Source organism: Myxocyprinus asiaticus, chromosome 45 (assembly GCF_019703515.2).
Source record: "Myxocyprinus asiaticus isolate MX2 ecotype Aquarium Trade chromosome 45, UBuf_Myxa_2, whole genome shotgun sequence".
Classification (NCBI taxonomy): Eukaryota; Metazoa; Chordata; class Actinopteri; order Cypriniformes; family Catostomidae; genus Myxocyprinus; species Myxocyprinus asiaticus.
In genome coordinates, this window is record NC_059388.1 from 4,441,828 (window position 1) to 4,463,855 (window position 22,028).

The 22,028-nt window shown below is 44.0% G+C and overlaps 1 protein-coding gene across 5 annotated transcripts in view; it reads right to left on the reverse strand.

Annotated features, from left to right (window-relative positions):
- Positions 1-22,028, reverse strand: part of LOC127435324 (copine-8-like) — a 359,118-nt gene that overhangs the window by 21,851 nt on the left and 315,239 nt on the right. For all 5 annotated transcript variants that reach the window (XM_051688722.1, XM_051688725.1, XM_051688726.1 and 2 more), the window contains 5 exons: positions 18,769-18,950; positions 16,003-16,130; positions 5,234-5,336; positions 3,803-3,860; positions 3,307-3,380 (listed from right to left, as the gene is read on the reverse strand). In XM_051688722.1, the coding sequence (XP_051544682.1) occupies positions 3,307-3,380; positions 3,803-3,860; positions 5,234-5,336; positions 16,003-16,130; positions 18,769-18,950 (545 nt within the window). The remainder of the gene's footprint in view (positions 1-3,306; positions 3,381-3,802; positions 3,861-5,233; positions 5,337-16,002; positions 16,131-18,768; positions 18,951-22,028) is intronic.

Genomic DNA, 22,028 nt, shown 5'->3' on the forward strand with positions numbered 1-22,028 from the left:
AGGTGGTGGGTTGCAGCCAATCTTGGACCTGTGAGTACTGAACCGGGCTTTGCACAGATTCCCGTTCAAGATGCTGATGCAAAAACGCATTCTAGCGAGCGTCCGGCATCAAGATAGGTTTGCGGCGGTAGACCTGAAGGTCACGTACTTCCACATCTCGGTTTTACCTCGACACAGACCCTTCCTGTGGTTTTCTTTCGAGGGCCGGGCGTACCAGTACAAGGTCCTCCCTTTTGTCCTGTCCTTGGTAAGGGAAGTGGCCGTCCGCATTCTAAACTATCTCGACAACTGGATAATCCTAGCTCACTCTCCAGATGTTTTCTGTGTGCACAGGGACCTGGTGCTCACGCACCTCAGCCGGCTGGGGCTTCGGGTCAACTAGGAAAAGAGCAAGCTCTCCCCGGTTCAGAGCATATCTTTTCTTGGCTTGGAGTTGGACTCAGTCTCGATGTTGGCATGCCTCACAAACGAGCATGCATGGCTGAAGGCGTTCAGACGGAGGACAGCATTTCCACTGAAACTTTTCAGAGGCTCCTGGTGCATATGGCATCCTCAGCGGTGGCCACACTGCTTGGATTGATGCATATGAGACCGCTTCAGCACTGGCTTCAGACTCGAGTCCCGAGATGGGCATGGTGCCAATGGACACATTGCGTGGTCGTCACGCCGATCTGTCACCGCCTCTTCAGCCTGTGGACCGACCTAGCATTTCTACGGGTAGGGGTTCCCCTAGAGCAGGTCTCCAGGCACGTCTTGGTTACAACGGACGCCTCCAAGATGGGCTGGAGCACCGTATGCAATGGGCATGCAGCTGCCGGCTCTTGGACTGGCCCACGGCTGCGTTGGCACATCAACTGCCTCGAGTTGTTGGCAGTACTGCTCACCCTGTGGAGGCTCCGGCCATTGATCCAGGGCGAGCATGTGTTGGTCCGGACAGACAACACGGTGACGGTAGCATACATCAACCGCCAAGGCGGCCTACACTCCCGTTGCATGTCACAACTCGCCCACCGTCTCCTCCTCTGGAGTCAGCAGTGCTTCAAGTCACTGCGAACCACTCACATCCCGGGCGACCTCAACACCGCAGCGGACGGGCTGTCATGACAGGTTACACTCAGGGGAGAGTGGAGACTCCACCCCCAGGTGGTCCAGCTGATTTGGAGTCGATTCAGTCGAGCACAGGTAGACCCGTTTGCTTCCCGGGAATCCTCCCACTGCCCACTTTGGTACGCCCTGACTGAGGCACCCCTTGGTATAGATGCACTGGCACACAGCTGGCCCCTGGGACTACACAAATATGTGTTTTCCCCAGTAAGCCTACTTGCACAAACCCTGTGCAAGGTCAGGGAGGACGAGGAGTAGGTTGTCCTAGTGGCACCCTACTGGCCCACCCAGACGTGGTTCTCGGACCTCACGCTCCTTGCAACAGCCACCCCCCCGGTGAATTCCCCTGAGGAAGGACCTTCTTTCTCAGGGATGGGGCACCATCTGGCACCCGCAACCAGACCCCTGGAATCTCCACGTCTGGCCCTTGGATGGGACGTGGAAGACCTAAGTGGTAGACACAATCACTCAGGCTAGGGCTCCCTCTATGAGGCGCCTGTATGCCTTGAAGTGGCGTCTGTTCGCTAAGTGGTGTTCTTCCCGATGCGAAGACCCCCAGAGATGCGCAGTCGGATCGGTGCTTTCCTTCCTGCAGGCGAGGCTGGAGGGGCACTGTCCCCCTCCACCTTTAAGGTGTATGTAGCCGCCATTTTGGCACATCATGATGCAATAGATGGTAAGTATTTGGGGAAGCACGACTTGATCAGCAGGTTCCTGAGAGGCGCTAGGAGGTTGAATTCCCCTCGTGGGACCTCTCTTTAGTCCTTTGGGGTCTACGGGGAGCTCCCTTCGAGCCCCTGGAGTCAGTTGAGCTTAAGGCACTCTCTTTGAAGACTGGCTTCCTGATTGCGCTCACTTCCATCAAGAGGGTAGGGGACCTGCAGGTGTTCTCTGTCAGCGAAACGTGCCTGGAGTTCGGTCCGGGCTACTCTCACGTGATCCTGAGACCCCAAGCGGGCTATGTGCCCAAGGTTCCCATGACCCCGTTTAGGGATCAGGTGGTGAACCTGCATGCTTTATGCATCTATTTGGATGGCACGCAGAGCTTTAGAAGCTCCGAGCAGCTCTTTGTCTGCTTGGTGGGCAGCGGAAAGGGAGCGCTGTCTCCAAACAGAGGATCGCCCATTGGGTCATTGATGCCATCATGATGGCATATCACGCTCAGGACGTGCCGCCCCCCATGGGGCTACAAGCCCACTCTACTAGGAGTGGGCACCGGGCGGGGTGTGGTCTTCGTGGTGTCTTCCCCTTGGGAGTGACACCCTCCTGATGTAGACACTTATGGCCCCCTGCCAGTAAACAAAATTCCACTCTTCCACTCTGGGGAGAAAAAAGAGGAAAAGAGGCCACGGCTGGGCTAGCCTGTCCCTATTTGTTGGGCAAGTTGACTTGTTCCCAAAGGACCGTTCGACGCTCATAAGAGCATTGGGGGAGGTTACGTGACGGCCTGGTGCACTGGCTTTGAGGCACACAACGGTCTGCCCGTCTCGCACCGCCAGTCCACGTAACAGTTCAGCTTATTGTGGCGTTTCGTATAGGGACCCCTAGTGTCACTACATCGGCACAACGTCGAGTGAGTGACAGATAGGGAACGTCCTGGTTACTTTCGTAACCTCTGTTCCCTGATGGAGGGATGAGACGTTGTGTCCCTCTTGCCACAATATTGAACTACCCGCCTTGTCTCGGCTCCTCAGCACAAAACCTGAATGAGTGGTTGCGAGCCAGCTCCTTTTACACCCGTATGTCTGGAGGAGTGGCATGCAAATTCCACTTGCCAATTCCCATTGGCCTTTTTCAAAATCAGAGGTGTTTGAGGCTCCCAAGAGTGACCACCAGTGTCACTACATTGACACAATGTCTCATTCCCTCCATCAGGGAACAGAGGTTACGATAGTAACTAGGACGTTTTCCTCCCGAAACAACAACTTTTGGCCGCCAGTGTACGTTATATGAAATTGGGTGTTAATAATGTGCTTTAAATCATTATATTCTTCTATGTGCCACATTTCAGTAATTGGAGTGCCTTTTGAACAAGCAGTTTAGTGTGTAAAAATGTTATACATATACTGACATATAAGCCCATGTACTGTACCAGCAAGTTTTCTGCAACATGCATTTGTACTGTTTGTCTTTTGTATGATGTTACTATAAGAGTGATCATAAATAGAAGGCTTAAATACTTCACATGTATTATTATTATACCTGCACTATGTCTCTCTCGGCATATCTGCCCCTTGATGAAATCCTGACTTCATCTCCATCCAGCTCGATCATGGCTGAGGACACACACGAGATACACGCATGAGCAGTGACATGGAAACTATGTGTAAGAAGTGTGTTTGTGTTCGACTATCCATGTGGATTTGTTTGAGAGTGTCTGTATATGTGTGAGTTTTTTAGTCTCATTTCATTATTACTAAACCCATCTGCATTAGTGTCAGTGCGTGCGGGGATCCACTGTCACATTACATGCTCATTTACTCTCTAGCACACAATCCTTTATCCATTGCAAGTTCGGGTCCATAATGAGCATCACTATAAAGCAAACATCACATCTAGTGGCTGAGGGGGATGTGCATATAACCAAGATGTAAAATAACATAGAGGAATACAAAAATGAGGATGAAAAGAAAATTAGCAATATGAATTCTAAGAATAGAGGAGGAGGTGCAACTTTAAAAAGTCTAAAAAGTCTTACCGTCAAACTCAGCTGGTCCAACTCCAACGATAATAACTGACATGGGAAGACATGCAGCCTGAAATGGAGACAAACAGATTAAATACACTTTTAATTATGAATGCTTACATAATCTCTCAAACTGTAAATATGAAAAGGTTGATGGCTTATTAAGTAACTGTGATGATATTAGCATGCATCTAATTAACAGAGAGATCTGTTAAGGCATGCAAAATATCTTGTTATTTATTGCTTTGTGATGAATTTTGTTATTCATAAAACTGTATATTTAAAGCATTGACTGCGTGGATGATGCATCTGCTAATTATTTTTAAAACTGAACATCAACATAAAGAATCACGGTGTATAATATTAGAAATAAAGGTTACAAAAAGGGTTTTACAGCCTGATTTCATAGGAAAACCTTCTATTTTCTTTTACCCCAAGTTCCAATAATAACATAGGAGAACGTTTTCATGTTCTTATTATGTCATAGAAAAAAAGTTCCAATAAGGTAGTTCCTATAAAGTCATAGGAGAACCTTTTTAGTTCCTATTATGTAATCATAGAACATTTTCAAGTACTTAGTATGTTGTCATCAGCATTGTTGGTGCAATCTATTATATAGATAATTATATAGATATAGATTATATAGATAAAGAAATTAGTAACTGTAATTAATTATTAATATTATTAATATCTAATGGTCTCATATAAGTCAGAAAGTAGTCTAATCTAAATACAAGAATTTAAAATGTAATGCATTACAGTTGCTTACTTTCAATTACGGTAATTACTTTGACGTACATTACTTGGGTAACATTTTTTTTAATACATTTTAAACATATTATTTTTTTAAATATGTGTTTTAGAAAATCACTTAAATCTAATTAGTAATGTGATTACATACTTCACTAAGAAATCGGTAAAGTAATCTGATTACAATTTTAGGGAAATAATTAGTCATTTGAAGTGGTCATAGGATAACATTTTAAGGTCTTATGAGGTCACAGAATATTTTTATGTAACTATGATGTCCTTGAAGAACCTTTTCATGTTCCTATGATGTCATAGGATACCAAATACCTATGATGGAATTGAAGGACAAGCATTGTAAGCTCCTGTGATGTAATAGGAGAACCTTTTTGAGTTCTAAAAAAAACCCCACAATTATTTACTGGTGTTTTAAAAAACCCAAACATCACTTTTCTTCTATTATAGAATCATGTTATCCACAACCAATACACTAACCTGAACAACCGATAATGTTTCATGAATTTTTATCTCCAAAGAGCCATATAGTCAACTCATGAATACAGCTAAAAATTATAAGAAGAGGAATTTTCAGGTGCTAAAAGAACCTCTAAAGAACCTTTATTTTATAAGTTGAATCTATGTTTCAGATGGTAATATATCATCTATGGAGGACTGCAGTGATGATTGGACACCCACATTAACAATAGACTCCTTGGCCTGGGCCATATCTGATATCACTCCATCTGTGATGATGAGCAGGATAAAGTACTGTGAGCCATCCTTTACTGAGGCAGCATATCTGCAGAAGAGAGCACACATAATATTTAACATCTCGTTACTGCGGTATATTAACCTAAAGCCTCTTAGCTTGTAAAATAATCTGACAGTGTATAATTACATTGCAGTTCTGGCTTCGCAATAATTTTTTATCAGCTTATGAGGTAAATAAAGTAGAAGGAGACATTGAGTACTTTAGAGAGAAGCAGGAAGCAAGAAATATATTCTAAACAGTTAAACAAATTTCACTTCAGGTAAAGTTTAGCAAATGCACAACAATATTGCTTGCATAACCATACCGTTTGTTTGAGAATGGATAACGCACTTAAAATCGTATTGAAGTGGCTTGAAGAGCGCAGTTCTATTTGGCGTTTTGACTTTGTCTATTTCCAACTCAAACAGGATGTGGGGGCGGGACATGTAGGCTAATAGGCTTTAGTTTACAGCCACACACAGACCCCCATAACCCTATTCACCGTGCTGCTCATGCCAAAGCCAGTTACCAGGGAAACTGAGAACCTATCTCAATACCGACATGCTTTTCCTCTGACTTGAAAACCGAAAAATTATCTATCTGACAACATTAATTCATAACCAGCCCACAAGCACACACAGCACTTCACGGTCTTTGTTCATGATGAGACCGGAGCCATTGTGCAAGTCTAGTGCAGATGAATGAGAAACAAACATTTTTGAAATATTGTGATAATTTACTTTTGTTTTGAGTCACAATACACTAAATGTGAAAATATAAAGAACACTTACTTGTGCTGTACATCACCCTTACAAAAATCGAGAGTTCATAGCAATTTGCAGCAAATTCGCCATTGTCACATGCAAATGAATTTGCGGCAAACCTTTGGCAACAATGGACAATTTGCCACAAGTTTGCCGCAAAGCTAAGAGCTGCAAACTTCTGGCAAACATTTGCAGCAAATGGAAAGCTCATTTGCATGTGAAAATAACGAACGGCAAATTTGCGTCAAGTTTACAGCTAGTTTGCCTGTATTAAAAAATATGAATGAACTCCAGCTGATGGAAGCATTCAGGTGTGAAATACCTCGAACACAACCGCAAATTATTCCTTCGAAATGTAAAAATTCAAGCCAGCGGAACTGTAACCAAAGAATTTTGGGGAATTGAACAGGGTTTTGGGATGGGAAGAGCCGAAAATACACCTCCTCACCACCTCTGAGCAAGGTCTGTGTACATGACAGGCTCTTAAAGGGACGGGGTTAAAACTGACTAAATACTTTTGACTATTGTCTGCGGTCTCGCAGGTTTGCCGCAAATTCATTTGCATGTGACAATGGCGAATTTGCTGCAAATTGCTATGAACTCTCGATTTCAGCCAAAAAGCATTGCATTACATAACCAACTACATTTAAAAGCTTGTTCTAGTGTGATAATGCGGTAGCTCAGCAGAGAAAAGTCATATCAGCCAAAAAGCATTGCATTACATAACCAACTACATTTAAAAGCTTGTTCTAGTGTGATAATGCGGTAGCTCAACTGATAGAGCATTGCACTTTCAATTGCAAAGGACTGGGGTATGAGTCCTAAAGAGCATGCAAGTTTACACTTGAGGCGAAAGTATCATAGAAACACCTCAGAATTACACGGTTGCTTCAGCAATTGCATTTTATCTCTCTTATTTGCTATTATAAAAATTTCAGTTAGGTTTAGGTTGAAGGTTTAGGGCAGGAAGTTAGGTTTTATTGATTTAGAACTAGATAAAGCATTCATGTTTTAAACCTCAACTGTTTGGGAGAACATTTAATGCAACAATCTTTTCATCTCCCCAGTAACAAAACAGGAAAATGTGCAAAGAAGAAGATCCAGGCAAATCCCTCAGTTCATAAATGTTAGCTCTGAAAGAGCAATATAAAAGCGGCTTATTATTAAACCATGTGGGTGCGACCTATGGTAGATACACACAGAGAGATTAGAGCAGATTTTACAGATCTGTCATCAGCACACAAGAGTAGACACCACAGTGTGTGTGCGTGAAGCAGTGGGGTGATAATGACTTGATGGACTGTTCTTTACTTGTTCTAAAGAAAATCCATGAAATGGACTTATAAATAGATACACAGTGTGAGGACGCGTCAGTCCACTGACTGTGGATTACTTAAAACCATTAATTAGTGTGGATTTAACATGGGATTTGTGAGTATAGAGAGGCCTCATGTGCAATAACAAAACATAATGAGTTTTAGAAACATATTCTAGTGCAAACACAGTCATATGCTGCAATAAATAACAGCCAATTTAATAATATCATAACACCTGTGTTAAAGTGTTGAGAATGACTATCAAAGCTAGCAGAACACAGGTACAACAAATTAAAGGTACATAACATACAGCTGCCCAAATTAATCAAGGAATAATTGCTTAGAAGCAGCAATTTGGCAGTGAGCAACAGTGTCCGTAGACTTTTCAGTGGTACTGGTTCCGATTTTTCACTTTCATTTACTTAATAAAAAAATCTTTAATATAGAGTTCTAAAGCATGAACCAAACCAACCAGCTAAATTATCACTACATTATAACATGTGATTCAATGCATGAGGGTATTTGAAAACCTGACAAAAATACAAATCTGTGTATGCATTTTATAAGGGACTGAACTACTCATCCCATCACGCATTGCGAATGACGTAATTGAGTCAAACATGGTTGTACAGTGTGTAGTTATTGACTGCAAGACATTGATTGATATTTAAATATGAAATGGAAAAGATCCCACACACTATCCTGGCTTGCAAAGAGTATAAAAATTTATTTAGCAATGTTTCGGTCACTCGACCTTCTTCAGGCATTTACCCTGACGAAGGTCGAGTGACCGAAACATTGCTGAATACATTCTTATACTCTTTGCAAGCCAGGATAGTGTGCGGGATTTTTTCCATTTCATTGACTTTGCTACAGCTTGTGTCCTACACACCTATCAATTACTTCTCATGTGTGCGAGGTTAGTTGTTCATTGATTGATATTGAAGTATAGAATTTGTATTAGAAGACCATTAAAAAAGTATTAGAGACTGACTCAGTTACATTGTTCACAATGCCTGGCCATAGCAATTAGAGCACTTTGAGCTATTTTGCTGCAATTAGTTTCCATGGAAACAGTGACTTTTCTGATTGGTGGATCTTGTTTCAGGATTATGGGTAGTGTAGTTTTTCACTAGGAAAAACTAGTTTTCTTTACTGTCTTTTCTTTAATGCCATATTTCCAAAACTGAAATAGGAAGTTTGTGCAGGAAATATTTAAGGGCTTGTCACTTTTGTTTAAAATATCCAATAGCCTTTTGTTTACATCACAGTTGTGAACCATGATCTGCTACTTGCTATTGCTAGTTGGTGGAAGGTGGTATAAGGGGAGGGACAATACGTTATCAATATATTTTTGTCTGTAAACCTAGGGAGAAAGAGAAAAACTGTATATTTTAAATGTGTTACTCTCTCTTTCTCTCTCTCTCTCTCTCTCTCTCTCTCTCTCTCTCTTTACTTTTAGGAGAACACTATCATAAAGATGGCTTCAAAGCTAACAGACATGAACTAAATGGCACAAAACTCAAATTTTCATGGGGTCTTGAATGGTCATGGTCATTAGTTTGCAGTTCTTTCTCTTTTAATGTCTATCAAACTGAATGGTTTCCTACATAAACATTGAAGAAATAACAAAGCTTTGTATTAGGAAGAACTGTATTGCCTTCTTCATTTGCATCTCCACAACAAACAACAAGATAATACTGCCTGACAACAAGCAAATTGTTGATTTTCTAAGGAAAGAGCTACAGTAACTTACTTACTGTATTACTGAGTGGTGAATGCCAATTTATATTACAGCATAGCAGGCACAGTTATTATTTGGATACTGAAATGCGCTTAGACACTTTGCACTGCAACTGAAGCATAATGAATCAAATATTCTATCGCAGGTGTTCACAGGCCCAAGAACTGTTAACAAAAACATTCAAGGGTTAGTTCCCCCCCAAAAAACAGAAAACTGTGTGATCATTTACCCTTATGTTATTACAAAGCTGTATGACTTTCTGTCTGCCGTGGAACACAAAATAAGATGTTAGGTTGAATGTTCCATGGGAAAAAAAAGGGATTTTTTCATTTACTCACCCTCATGTTGTTCCAAACATGTATGACTTTATGTAATTTTATTCTGACATCTACCAGTGTGAAATACTCTTTTTCTAAGGTAAAGTATCTCTAGAAAACAATTCAGAGCTATTTAGTCAAGATTATCTGTTTATATGATGTAAAAAATTTAATCAACATAACTTGTTTTCATTCATTTAACTTGTCACAATAATTTCTGTAATTTCTACTTGATTTTTATGAATTTTCAGTTTCAACTCACAAGATAATTCAAAGTAAACTTTTCACTGCAAGTTGTAACTTTGGCATTTTACTTATAACTCCAGTTGTAAAGTTTTCAATTTTAATGAGTGTTTTTTTACAGTGAAATTCCGCCCTTTGCTGCTAATCCTCTTAATTTACAATCAGTATGTCATTTAGGTACACATAAATTAACATTTCTGTGCTCAATGAAAGACGTCATGGTTACTTGTGTAACCTCCGTTCCTTGATGGAGGGAACGAGATGTTGTGTCGATGTAGTGACACTAGGGGTCACTCTTGGTAGCCCGAGACATCTCTGGTCTTTGATAAAAGGCCAATGAAAATTGGCGAGTGTTATTTGCATGCCACTCCCCCGGATATACGGGTGTAAAAGGAGCTGGTATGCAACCACTCATTCAGGTTTTATGCTGAGGAGCCGATATAAGGTCCGGCCATTTCAGCGGGTAGTTCAGCGTTGTGGCAGGAGGGACACAACGTCTCGTTCCCTCCATCAGGGAACGGAGGTTACACAAGTAACCATGATGTTCCCTATCTGTCACTCACTCGATGTTGTGTCGATGTAGTGACACTAGGGGTCCCTATATGAAACGCCACAACTGGCTGAACTGTGTTACGTGAACTGGCGGTGTGTGGTGGGCAGACTGCTGTGTGCCTCATAGCCAGCGCACCAAGTCGACACGTAACCTCCCCCAACATAGTTATGAGTGTCAAACTGCCCTTTTTGGGGACAAGTCGACTACCCAAAGACAGAGACAGGCTTAAACCAGTCATGGCCCGTTTTCCCCTTCTCTTTTTCCACTCCCTAAAAAATAAGGGGGATTATCTGACTGGGCCGCCAGGTCTAGTCGGGGGGTGTCCCTCCCAAGGGGAAGACACCGCAGAGACCACACCTCGCCCAAAGGGGGGGGGGATATTTAAGTGGAAGAATACGTCACATGGTCTTTCCAACCATGTGGAGAGCCTTCAAGGTAGATCCTGCCCAATGGGGGAGGAGTTACTACAAACATGGTGACTGGGGCAGAGGGGTTCTGCCCAAGGAAGTCGCAGTTTGCCAGCAGGGAAACGAACTAGCAGAAGATATATATCGCATGGGGTTAGCCTTACAGGGAACTGCCACATGCAGAGCACCTACCCCAGAACAGGGCTCTTAGTTAGTGCATGTACTGGGCCGGCAGCGAGTCTCTCCGAAAACTCGGCTGCCACAGGGCTCAGAGGAAGTCAACCAGGGAACAAAGTTTGTGAACACTACTGGGAATTAATGGCACATGTCTTCAGCTCCAAGGGAGGTGGAAGGCGCTATGTGCAAGCGATACACCCGGCCAGCTATCCCGGGCTTATCCGCTTGTGTTGCGTGCCACTACCTGGGATGAAACCGGTTCCACCCAGAGGTTGTAGAACCTTGCACAGGTGTTGGGTGTTGCCCAGCCCGCTGCTCTGGACCGAACTCCAGGCACGTTTCGCTGACAGAGAATGCTTGCAGGTCACCTACCCTCTTGATGGAAGTGAGCGCAGTCAGGAGGGCAGTCTTCAAGGAGAGTACCTTAAGCTCGGCTGACTGCAAAGGCTCAAAGGGGGCTCTCTGTAGACCCTGAAGAACTACAGATGTCTGATGAGGGAACGATGTGCGGTCTGGAGGGATTCAGCCTCCTGGCACCTCTTAGGAACCTGATGATCAGGTCGTGCTTCCATAAGGACTTACTGTCGACTGCGTCGTGGTGTGCTGCTATGGCGGCAACATACACCTTCAAGGTGGAAGGGGACAGCCTCCCTTCCAACCTCTCTTGCAGGAAGGAAAGCACTGATCTGACTGCGCATCTCTGGGGGTCTTCCCGATGGGAAGAACACCACTTAGTGAACAGACGCCATTTAAAGGCATACAGGCGCCTCATGGGGGGGCCCTAGCCTGAGTGATCGTGTCTACCACCGCTTTGGTCTTCCACGTCCTGTCCAGGGGCCAGAGATGGAGATTCCAGAGGTCTGGGCGCGGGTGCCAGATGGTGCCCCGTCCCTGAGGAAGAAGGTCCTTCCTCAGGGGAATTCGCCAGGGGGGAGCTGTCGCGAGGAGCATGTGGTCCGAGCACCACGTCTGGGCGGGCCAGTAGGGTGCTACCTGGACGACCTGCTCCTCATCCTCCCTGACCTTGCACAGGGTCTGTGCAAGCAGGCTCACTGGGGGAAACGCATATTTGCACAAGCCAGGGGGCCAGCTGTGTGCCAGCGCGTCTATGCCGAGGGGGGCCTTGGTCAGGGCGTACCAGAGCGGACAGTGGGGAGGATTCTGGGGAGGCGAACAGGTGCACCTGTGCCTGTCGAATCGACTCCAAATCAGCTGGACCACCTGAGGATGGAGTCTCCACTCTCCCCTGAGGGTAACCTGTCATGACAGCGTGTCCGCTGTAGTGTTGAGGTTGCCCGGGATGTGAGTGGCTTGCAGCGACTTGAAGTGCTGCTGACTCCAGAGGAGGAGACGGCGGGCGAGTTGTGACATACAATGAGAGTGCAAACCACCTTGGCGGTTGACATATGCTACCGTTGTCGTGTTGTCTGTCTGAACTAACACATGCTTGCCCTGGATCAACAGCCGAAACCTCTGCAGGGCGAGCAGAATTGCCAACAACTTGAGGCAGTTGATGTGCCAATGCAGTCGCGGACCCGTCCAGAGGCCGGCGGCTGTGTACCTGTTGCAAACAGCGCCCCAGCCCATTTTGGAGGCGTCTGTCATGACCATGACGCGCCTGGAGACCAGTTCTAAAGGAACACCTGCCCGTAGAAACGAGAGGTTGGTCCAAGGGCTGAAAAGACAGTGACAGACCGGCGTGATGACCAAGCGACGTGTCCTGTGGCACCATGCCCATCTCGGGACTTGAGTCTGGAGCCAGTGCTTAAGCGGCCTCATATGCATCAACCTGAGCGGGGTGGCCACCGCCGAGGATGCCATATGCCCCAGGAGCCTCTGAAAAAGTTTCAGTGGAACCGCTATTTTCTGTTTGAACGCCTTCAAACAGGCCAGCACCGACTGGGCGCGCTCGTTTGTAAGGCGCGCCATCAAGGAGACTGAGTCCAACTCCAAACCGAGAAAAGAGATGCTCTGAACCGGGAGGAGCTTGCTCTTTTCCTAGTTGACCCGAAGCCCTAGTCGGCTGTGGTGTGAGAGCACCAGGTCCCTGTGTGCGCACAACATGTCTCGAGAATGAACTAGGATTAGCCAGTCGTCAAGATAGTTGAGAACGCGAATGCCCGCCTCCCATAACGGGGCAAGGGCAGCCTCTGCGACCTTCGTAAAGGCGCGAGGAGACAGGGACAGGCCGAAAGGGAGGACTTTGTACTGATACGCCTGACTCTCGGACGCAAACCGCAGGAAGGGTCTGTGTCGAGGAAGGATCGAGACGTGGAAGTACGCATCCTTCAGGTCTACCGCCGCAAATCTTGATGCCAGATGCTTGCCAGAATGCGTTTTTGCGTCAGGATCTTGAACAGGAACAGGTTCTATCGCGCCCTTCCGTAGGAGGGTAGCGATCTCCGTGCAAGGTAGCAGCGTTTTCGTCCTTCACCAAGGCGAAGTGGACACCGCTGAACCTGGGCGGACGCCCGGCGAAGTGAATCGCGCAGCCGAGTCGGATGGTCCGGACCAGCCCTCACGACGGACTGGAAAGCGCAAGGCATGCGTCCAAGTTCCGCGCAAGGGGGACCAAAGGGACAACGTCATCGGACGTACTGGCAGGTGGGGCCTCGCGGCGGGGCGGAGCTCGAGGTGCCACACCAAAGGACATCGAAGCACTTACCTGGCTCCTTGTGACCACCCCCGGAACAGCCTGGGCCGGGGGAGGAGGAGGCCTGTCCTCGTGACCCGTGGAGATCACGAGGACAGGCCTGTCACATCGGGGGCGGATTTGTGCCACAGCTGGGCGCTCAGGGGCGGGAGACCGCCGCTGGAGTGCCAAACCTGCCAAATAGAGTGGTGGACGGTGGTCGTGATGATGGCCATGCACACCGGATACATGACCCAGGGAACAAGGAAACCGCTCTTGCTGAGCTCTTGAGTACTGCAGCCACTTGGGAATGCAGCGCAATTAAATGCAAAAGGTAACAAAAAGATGGAGATCTGCTTACCAGTTCCAGAGCAGCGGGTTTCGTTGTCCCTGTGTCGCCCGTCTCAAGGGCGCTTTGAAGCCTTTCACGGGTTCTGGGCGGCCGTGAGACGGGTGGCATCTGCTTCCTGCGGTGGGCTCCATGCCGGGGACAGGCCAAAGGGGCGGGCTGCGGCGGAGCCAGTGCAGTCACCGCAGGGGGACGCCCTTGGCGATGAGTAGACGGGGTGAGGGATCTTGAGCCGCGCTGGGGCAGGATATGCCGGCTAGAATCCATCTACTGCTCTACCATTGAAAACTGCTGGGCAAATCCTTGATGGTGTTGCCGAATAGGCCCGCCTGGGAAATGGGGGCAGCAAGGAATCGTGTCTTGTCAGCCTCACCCATCTCGACCAGGTTGAGCCAAAGTTGGTGCTCCTGGACCACTAGTGTGGCCATCGTCCACCCGGAGACCGCGTCGTGACCTCCGTCACTCGGAGAGCGAGGTTGGTCGCCGAGCACAGTTCCTGCATCAATCCTGGGGCGGAACTACCCTCGTGCAGTTCCTTTAGCGCCTTGGCAAATTTGCAGGAGAGCCATGGTGTGCAGGGTGGAGGCGGCTTGTCCAGCGGCACCGTAGGCCTTGGCCGTCAGAGACGACGTAAACCTACAGGCCTTGGACGGGGGCTTTGGGCACCCGCGCCAGGTGGTGGCGCTCTGCAGGCACAGGTGCACCGCAAGCGCCTTTATCCACCGGGGGATTGCCGAATAGCCCTTGGCCGCCCCACCATCGAGGGTAGTGAGGGCAGGGAAGCTGAAAAGTTCGGGACTGGGCAGTAAAAAGTGCCTCCCGCGACCTTGTCAGCTCTTCATGCACATCCGGGAAGAAAGGAACAGGGGCGGGGCATGGCTTTGAGTGGCGCCGCGAGCCCAGGAACCAATCACCGAGCCGCAAGGGTTCAGGGAAGAGCAGTGAGTTCCACTCTAGCCGACACTTGCGGCTGCCCGGGAAAGCATGTTGTCATCTCCGCGTCAGCCTGTGACTGGGCGATCGACCCCGAAGGGAGGAGCCCAGCTGAGGCTTCCAACTGGACGAGCCCGCTCTCTGTTGCTGTGCTCGAGAGCTCATCACTTTCGCGGGCTCCGAATAAGAGGGCGAACTCGCCGTGAGACGAGCCGGCGGACTCATCCGGAAGCCCGATCGGGGCAGACGAGCGTGCTGGGGAATAGGAGGTCCGCGGGGGGATACCCGGAGGAGCCTCTGGGGTGGCTTGCTTTCTTACTAAGGCGAGCCGCGACCGCAACGTTGCCATGGACATATTCTCACAATGAGAACATGACCATCCACGAATGCTGTCTCCGCGTGAGCAGTGCCCAGACACGAAAGACAGTGATCGTGACCGTCAGAAGGCGAGAGATAACGAGCGCAACCAGGAATAACACACAATCGGAAAAGCATCTTTAAAAAGACGTTTCATGTGTGCCGCTCTTTTAGAGAAATATACTCTTTTAGAGAAATATACTCTTTTATTTCTGCCGAAGAGCCCAGGGGCATTCTCTGCAGTGCACCAGTGCAGAGGGGGGAGAAGCCGCTGAAATGCACTGTCAGATCCAGCAGAGGTGAATGAACAGTAGTATTCAGCTCAGTGAGCATGACCATTCGGCTCCAAAGAGAAAATCTGAATGAGTGGTTGCATACCAGCTCCTTTTATACCCGTATGTCCGGGGGAGTGGCATGCAAATACCACTTGCCAATTTTCATTGGCCTTTTATCAAAGACCAGAGGTATCTCGGGCTCCCAAGAGTGACCACTAGTGTCACTACATCGACACAACGTCGAGTGAGTGACAGATAGTTAACAAGATTTTCAGGGAATATCTACTTATTTTTGGTCTGTTAGTCACACATATGAAGTCAGAAGACTTAAAATATAATTTATGAGTAGCAGGGAACACTTTCATCATAAATTTTTTCCAGACTGATTTCACTGTGAATTCGGTGACAGTAGGTCGAAAGTTCTTCAGCTAAAATTGGTCTGTGCTTACCGAAATTCAAACAACCACCCCCATTGGCCGAAGCTGGAAGTGTGTTTGAATGTATGGGCACGTGTAAGCTGCAGTTTCCAGGTGAAATGACCACAGAGTGGTGCCAAAAGTGAGTTGTATTTTTTAAGCTCTGGCCACCTTGTGAACCCACTAATTCTGGTTGTACTAATGATTGTACTTAAACATCTTAAGTTGTACCTGGCTACATGGTTGATGACAGGTGAGAAATTTGTGGGACCGTAGAGCTGGACAGATTTGAGACTCTGGTAATATGCCTCCATCACTCCATCAATGCCACTGCAATACGGGTTCTGAGGGTTTCCATTCTGTATGTGAACAGAAAATATACATATGTTAAAAAATCCAAAACTCACCAGTGGCATTCTTATAAGTCATTTTCTTAGAGACATGTGCTATGTGCATGTACTGTCATTCAATAAAATACTGTATTTTCATATTGCAATGGCTACATGATCTTGTATAATCATTGCAAATCTATTGAGGGAAAGCTGCAACGCACCCTGACACTGGCATGCATTAAATAATGGTGGGTCCAGTTGTGCTTTCAGAAATAATTATCAGTGTGTCAGCACCCTTATGCAGTATGGAAATTACAGGACTGATGGTGTTATTTGTCAACAATTACAGAAATGGTGTGATCTTTAATATGACCATTTTAGGGGTCAAATTGGCTAAATAGTTGCACCACTTTTGAGCGTTTTGGTATCCTAAAAATCTTACTCTCTAGCCACTCGCAATCCAGTTTAACTGACACAATCGGTGTGATATAGCGCTGCAGTTTGAGCAATTAAATTAATAGCGGGGGAAAAAATGTAATTAACAAAAGTAAACATTGACCTGGCTACTTTTCTGGGCGACTATTAAAAATGAGTAGTTGTGCATCTCCTAATTTATATAAATTATATAAATACATTTTATACACCATTGTCGGTGCCATAATAATGGCCCATTTCAAAAGTTAGCATGATATGGCTCTCTTTTTTCTTTTCTTCTAGTTTAGAGCTCCCACTCACTTTGGTGGAACATTAACGTAACTTTATAAACATGAATGTTTCTTTTCTATAAGCATCCATTGTATTATAAATACACACATGCACATTACAGCGCAGTGCAACATGTCAAATAGAAACCCTACGGCACTTGGAAGTGGGTAAAAAAGATTTCCGAAAATACTCAGAGATGTGGAATCGGACAGAAATTAAATTACCACACAACCTTGGTGTTTGTCAAACCAAAATTTTCTTGCAAGTGGTGAAGAAAAGCTCTGGCTCTTCTGGCCAAAATAGTGGAATTACAATTTGTTGAGACAGTTACGCTAATATGCAATGAGCTTATGTCACGAAAAAGAAATGGAGTGTCTATAGCTCTAATAATTTGTCTTTGTTCATGTCTATTAATGTGTCTAGCTCTCACTAAAACACACAAAAAACCTGTTTGCATCATGCAACATTCAATTATTGACAATTTTGTTTTTAAATCATGCTATCTAGGAGCAGAATTACTTGCTAAAGGAAAGTAGGAGAAATAAATTGAGATGTTTTAGGGTCAGAATTAGAGCTAATAACAGCCAGAGGTATAAAAAGAGGCTTTTATTTGCAAGGAGAGTCACAATGTGTTATACATTCATCATTCAAGCTGCATACATCTGAATGAAATAATTTGTTCTGAAACTGAAAACTTTGGGAAACTCCTCACTTCCTGTCTGAAAACCACATAATGGGCAAAGAACATTCAGGAACATCCATATCAAAGACTTGTGTCCTAAAATTTGACAGTACACCGAATTACCTATTTTTTCTTTAACAGACGCAAGGTTGTGTGGTAATTTAATTCCCGTCCAAATCCACATAAAAGCAGGAATTAATCAAAATTTGTTTAGGAAATCCTTTTTGACCACTGTCAAGTGCCACAGGATACATACTGGAGATCCTGTACATACATTTGTAAAGCTACAAGTACTGGACGTGTGTATTTCTACCCGTATATGTCCAAGTACCCGTATTTCTTTTAGCTGTACAAAATTAGAACTATTAATGTCCGATTCACAAATTAATTAATCGATTGTTTGGATCGCTCTCTCACTGAATTATCTGGAGCAGTTTCTCCATCAGAAAAACCCAACTGGGATACTTAAGAACACAGAGAACAAACAGAGTGCTGGAAGAAGTTGCCTACAAGCTACAATTTTGAGAGGTAACTTTGAGACACTTCAACTAGTGTCATTTGAATGAGCCATTCACACCAAACATCCGTTCACACTGTTTGTTCAGTTTTTTCCCCATGTAAACATGTGCTAGACGGACGTCTTTGACTGTTGCGCCATGTATTGCTGTGTTTCAGGGTCTCACACAGGAGTGCCGCTACTTTTTGAAGTTCTTTCGTCAAGTTAAAAAACTGTTAAAAACAGTGTTCTGCTCTGTTTTGTCATGCTGCATCTTGATTTCATAGCACAATAATTTTTTTTAAATGTTTGAGCCAATAGATACATGAATGCTACACATTCATGTATAAAATACAATAAATGGAATATACTAACAGTAGACAGAAGCTGGTAGTTTGCATTGCCATGCTTACCCTCATAGGCACCTTGAGTTTTTTCTAACAAATTGTTAACACTGACATGTCATAACTGTAATACAATTGTGTTCACATAACCTAGGAAGTGGCATTTATTTCATTTTTATTCTCAAAGAAAATAATATATGAGGTATATCTGAAATATGAGCTTAGAGTCAATTTAGTTGTTTACACTATTCATTTAACACATTCATTAAGATTTCATTAGGTCTTTATGAGTCTTGTCTCAGACTTTTCTTGTCTCGGTTTTGACTCAGACTTGACCTACTCTGGTCTTGGCCTGGACTCGTACTTAGATGAGCTGGTCTCAACATGCTGGCTAACACTGCAGGACAGGTTTAATGGGGTGTTTTTAGGGCTGCTTACCAGGGCAAACTCATGGGATACTCTGCCATCAGGGGGCAGTTTGGCTCCAAAGCCCAGTGCAGGAAACATCTTGTCGCTGTCGTAGTCCTGTATGATCTCCCCCACTGCTTTGAGTGCCATGGCGTAGGTGTTGAGCTGATATGGGTTCATGTAATGGAGGGAGGTCGGCTGGGCTGGGTTGCCTACAAACCATGTGAAAGCAAATGTTTTTGCAACTTAACCATCTGACAGAGAAGAAAATATGTCAACGTGTTCTATGAGGCTTCAATGTATAATGCATAATGCAAAAGGAATAATCCTTTATGAAACCTATTTTAATATACTATACATTTCATAAATAATTGTAACATTTCAAATAAATTATAATTAGGGCTGTCAATTGATTAAAATTTTTAATAAAATTAATTACATGAGATTAATCACAATTACTTGCATTAATCACAATTAATCACATATAATCAATATTTGCTGAGAAGAGTCCAAAATAAAAATAATTCAATATACAATTATCAAAATGATAATCAAAATATAATACAAAATCTAATTAATATAATAATTAAATTATAAATAAAAATAGGTATTGTTATTCTGTAACGTTGGTTCTTGGAGAGGAAGAGAGGAGATGCAGGAGTAGATACTTTAAGTACTTTAATAACAAACACTGGAGTGGAACAAACGCTGGAGTGGAACAAACAAATAAAGCTCAACGTAACCATTAAATGTAACACTTCAAGGACTGACAGGGAATGAACAAAACAGGAGGGTATTTATATAAAAAGGAACTAATGATGAAATGGTGGACAGGTGAAGAGGATTGGAAACAGGTGGAAGTGATGAGGGCAGTGAAACGTGGGAGATGTAGTCAGGAGGGAAATTTCAAAATAAGAGTCCTTGAAGAAATGAGGGAGACAGACTGTGACATATTCAAAGATATTACACTACTGTGGCAGATGAATCAAGCATTACTATTATTACAAAATGTATGTACGGTCAGGGGGAATGATTAATTGTGTTATTTTTTTTTTGAACATGTTATTGTTTATATAATTAATCACACAAAATGTTAAACCGACGGCCTTATTGCCCGTTGATGGTTACACCTTTATAAAAGTAGCTTCACAAGTAGATTATAACACATGATAACAAATTATCTAACATAAGAAATATAGTAATGTGTTATAGTGTGTTATGTGTTATAAATGTGTTATAAACAACATAGTCTCATAGAATGAACGTTACTATAACTACACTTTTGCAAACTGAGTTTTATCAAAGTCGTCCTAGCAAATCAGTCCACTGGCAGCCATCTTTGGAACACTCTCGGGCAGCTATTTTTATATGTAAGCAAGTGGCATACAAGATCAGCTCCTATTTACTTGAATGGGGAAAGACCGAAATCTTCTAAATGGTATCAAGACTACGATCAATGAACAAATATCAAATCAGCAGTAAAATCTGACAACACTGGAATCATAAATTGTGCTTCTTTACCTCAGATTACGCTAAAAAAATGTCCTGGCTTGTAAAGCTAATGCACGTTCTCGAGTTGATTGACAGGCGATGTCTGGTACCTAAAAGGTGATTGGCTCTTTTACCTGTAAGGCGGGACTTCCTTTCAACATCTGTTGACCGCTGGGCATCCGAGTTTCTCAAATTTATTTTAATAGAAGTGGCCCATCTCTGCTAAATAGTCTCTGGTTTTCATGCCGGTTTCTATGTTTTGCTGCAGTTTCATGGTGAAATTAACACTAGAGACGATACAGCAACTGTTTGTTTTATTCACTTTCACACAAAAAACGGCTATTTATGACTTTATTTATAAATTTTCACTCTACTACTCACACCCTGCTATGTTATTACATCAAAACACTTTTACTCTAACGCATCATTTGAAAAGCGATACATTTTAATGCTTGTACTACAGACCCACTTACATTTACAGACTTTTTCCCATATGATTAGCTTCCAATGTTGTGTTTGCTTCAGTAGATGTGCTTTTCTTGTCAAATTTGCTTTTAAAACACTATCGGTTAGGTTAAGGCTTCGGTTAAGGGTAAGGATGTCAGTTTTTTTTCACCTCTCATTTATCATTTAGAACAGGGTAAGGATGTCAGTTTTTTTTCACCTCTCATTTATCATTTAGAACACTATTGGTTAGGTTCAGGCTACAGTTTAAAATTAGGGAGGTACGTTTTACTCATTAAAACATCCATCTAATATTCACCTTAAAAATCTCATCTGATTACAACATTATTTCACTCGCTTTTGGGGCCCCCTACTGGACATTTCACTGGGAAACTGCAGTCAAACTTGTAATGAAGCAAGTAATATTGGTTTGCAAAAATGTTGCCATTGTCATATCAATTTAATGAAATCAGGCTGGTTATAATACAGTATACTTTAAATGCATAACTATGAATAGGTAAGTATTATAATGCTATGGTATTATATCTGTGGCTACAAATATTAATGAGAACATACAAGCCCAGCAAAACAATTATTTACTTGCTATTTCTAGTTGGTAGCAGGCAGGGCCGGTACTAGGATGCACTCTTTTGTGAGGCACTTTTATGTTTGGGTGGGGGGATGCAACCTTAATCGTTTTGCCATCAATCCGGGGTTAGGGTTAGGTGGAGTGCCTCTTGATGTCAGTCAGGGCAGGGGCATCAGTTGTTTCTGAGGAGGGCTCGAGGCAAATCTAGGGGGGCAATGCCCGGCCCCCCATTAGACCCCCCATTAGGTGTTTTTTTTTTTTTTATTTAAGGGGAGGTACATTCTCATTGTAGAGAATTAAATTGGATACACCGCTGCAGATCAGATGAAGTCATCAATATCACATACAGTAAGATCAAAGTAAGTGAAAAACCACTGTTTTGGTCTCAGTAATGTTAGGGTTAGGTTACGGGTTTAGGTTAGGAGTATATTAATGTAATTGCTACTCAAATGTTTCCGAAAATCAGACATGCTGTGCCTTTCACTTCACATCTCATGATCTCATGAAAATTTTGACTGTGGCAAAATTTAGCAAAATAACACTGGATCATGTTTACATGTATCGCGGCGATTCTAATGTGAAATATCCACTGTGTATTTTAGTTAATTTAGCAAAAACTAAGGTATAGTAACGTGATTCCAAGTTGTTAAGAATGCTGTTTTTTGGTCTCAATACTGTTGTGTATGCGCACGACTGTTGTTACAGGAATTTGGAAAGACTAATTTTAGCTGACAAAACATTTGTCACATATTCCCTGTTTTTGTTC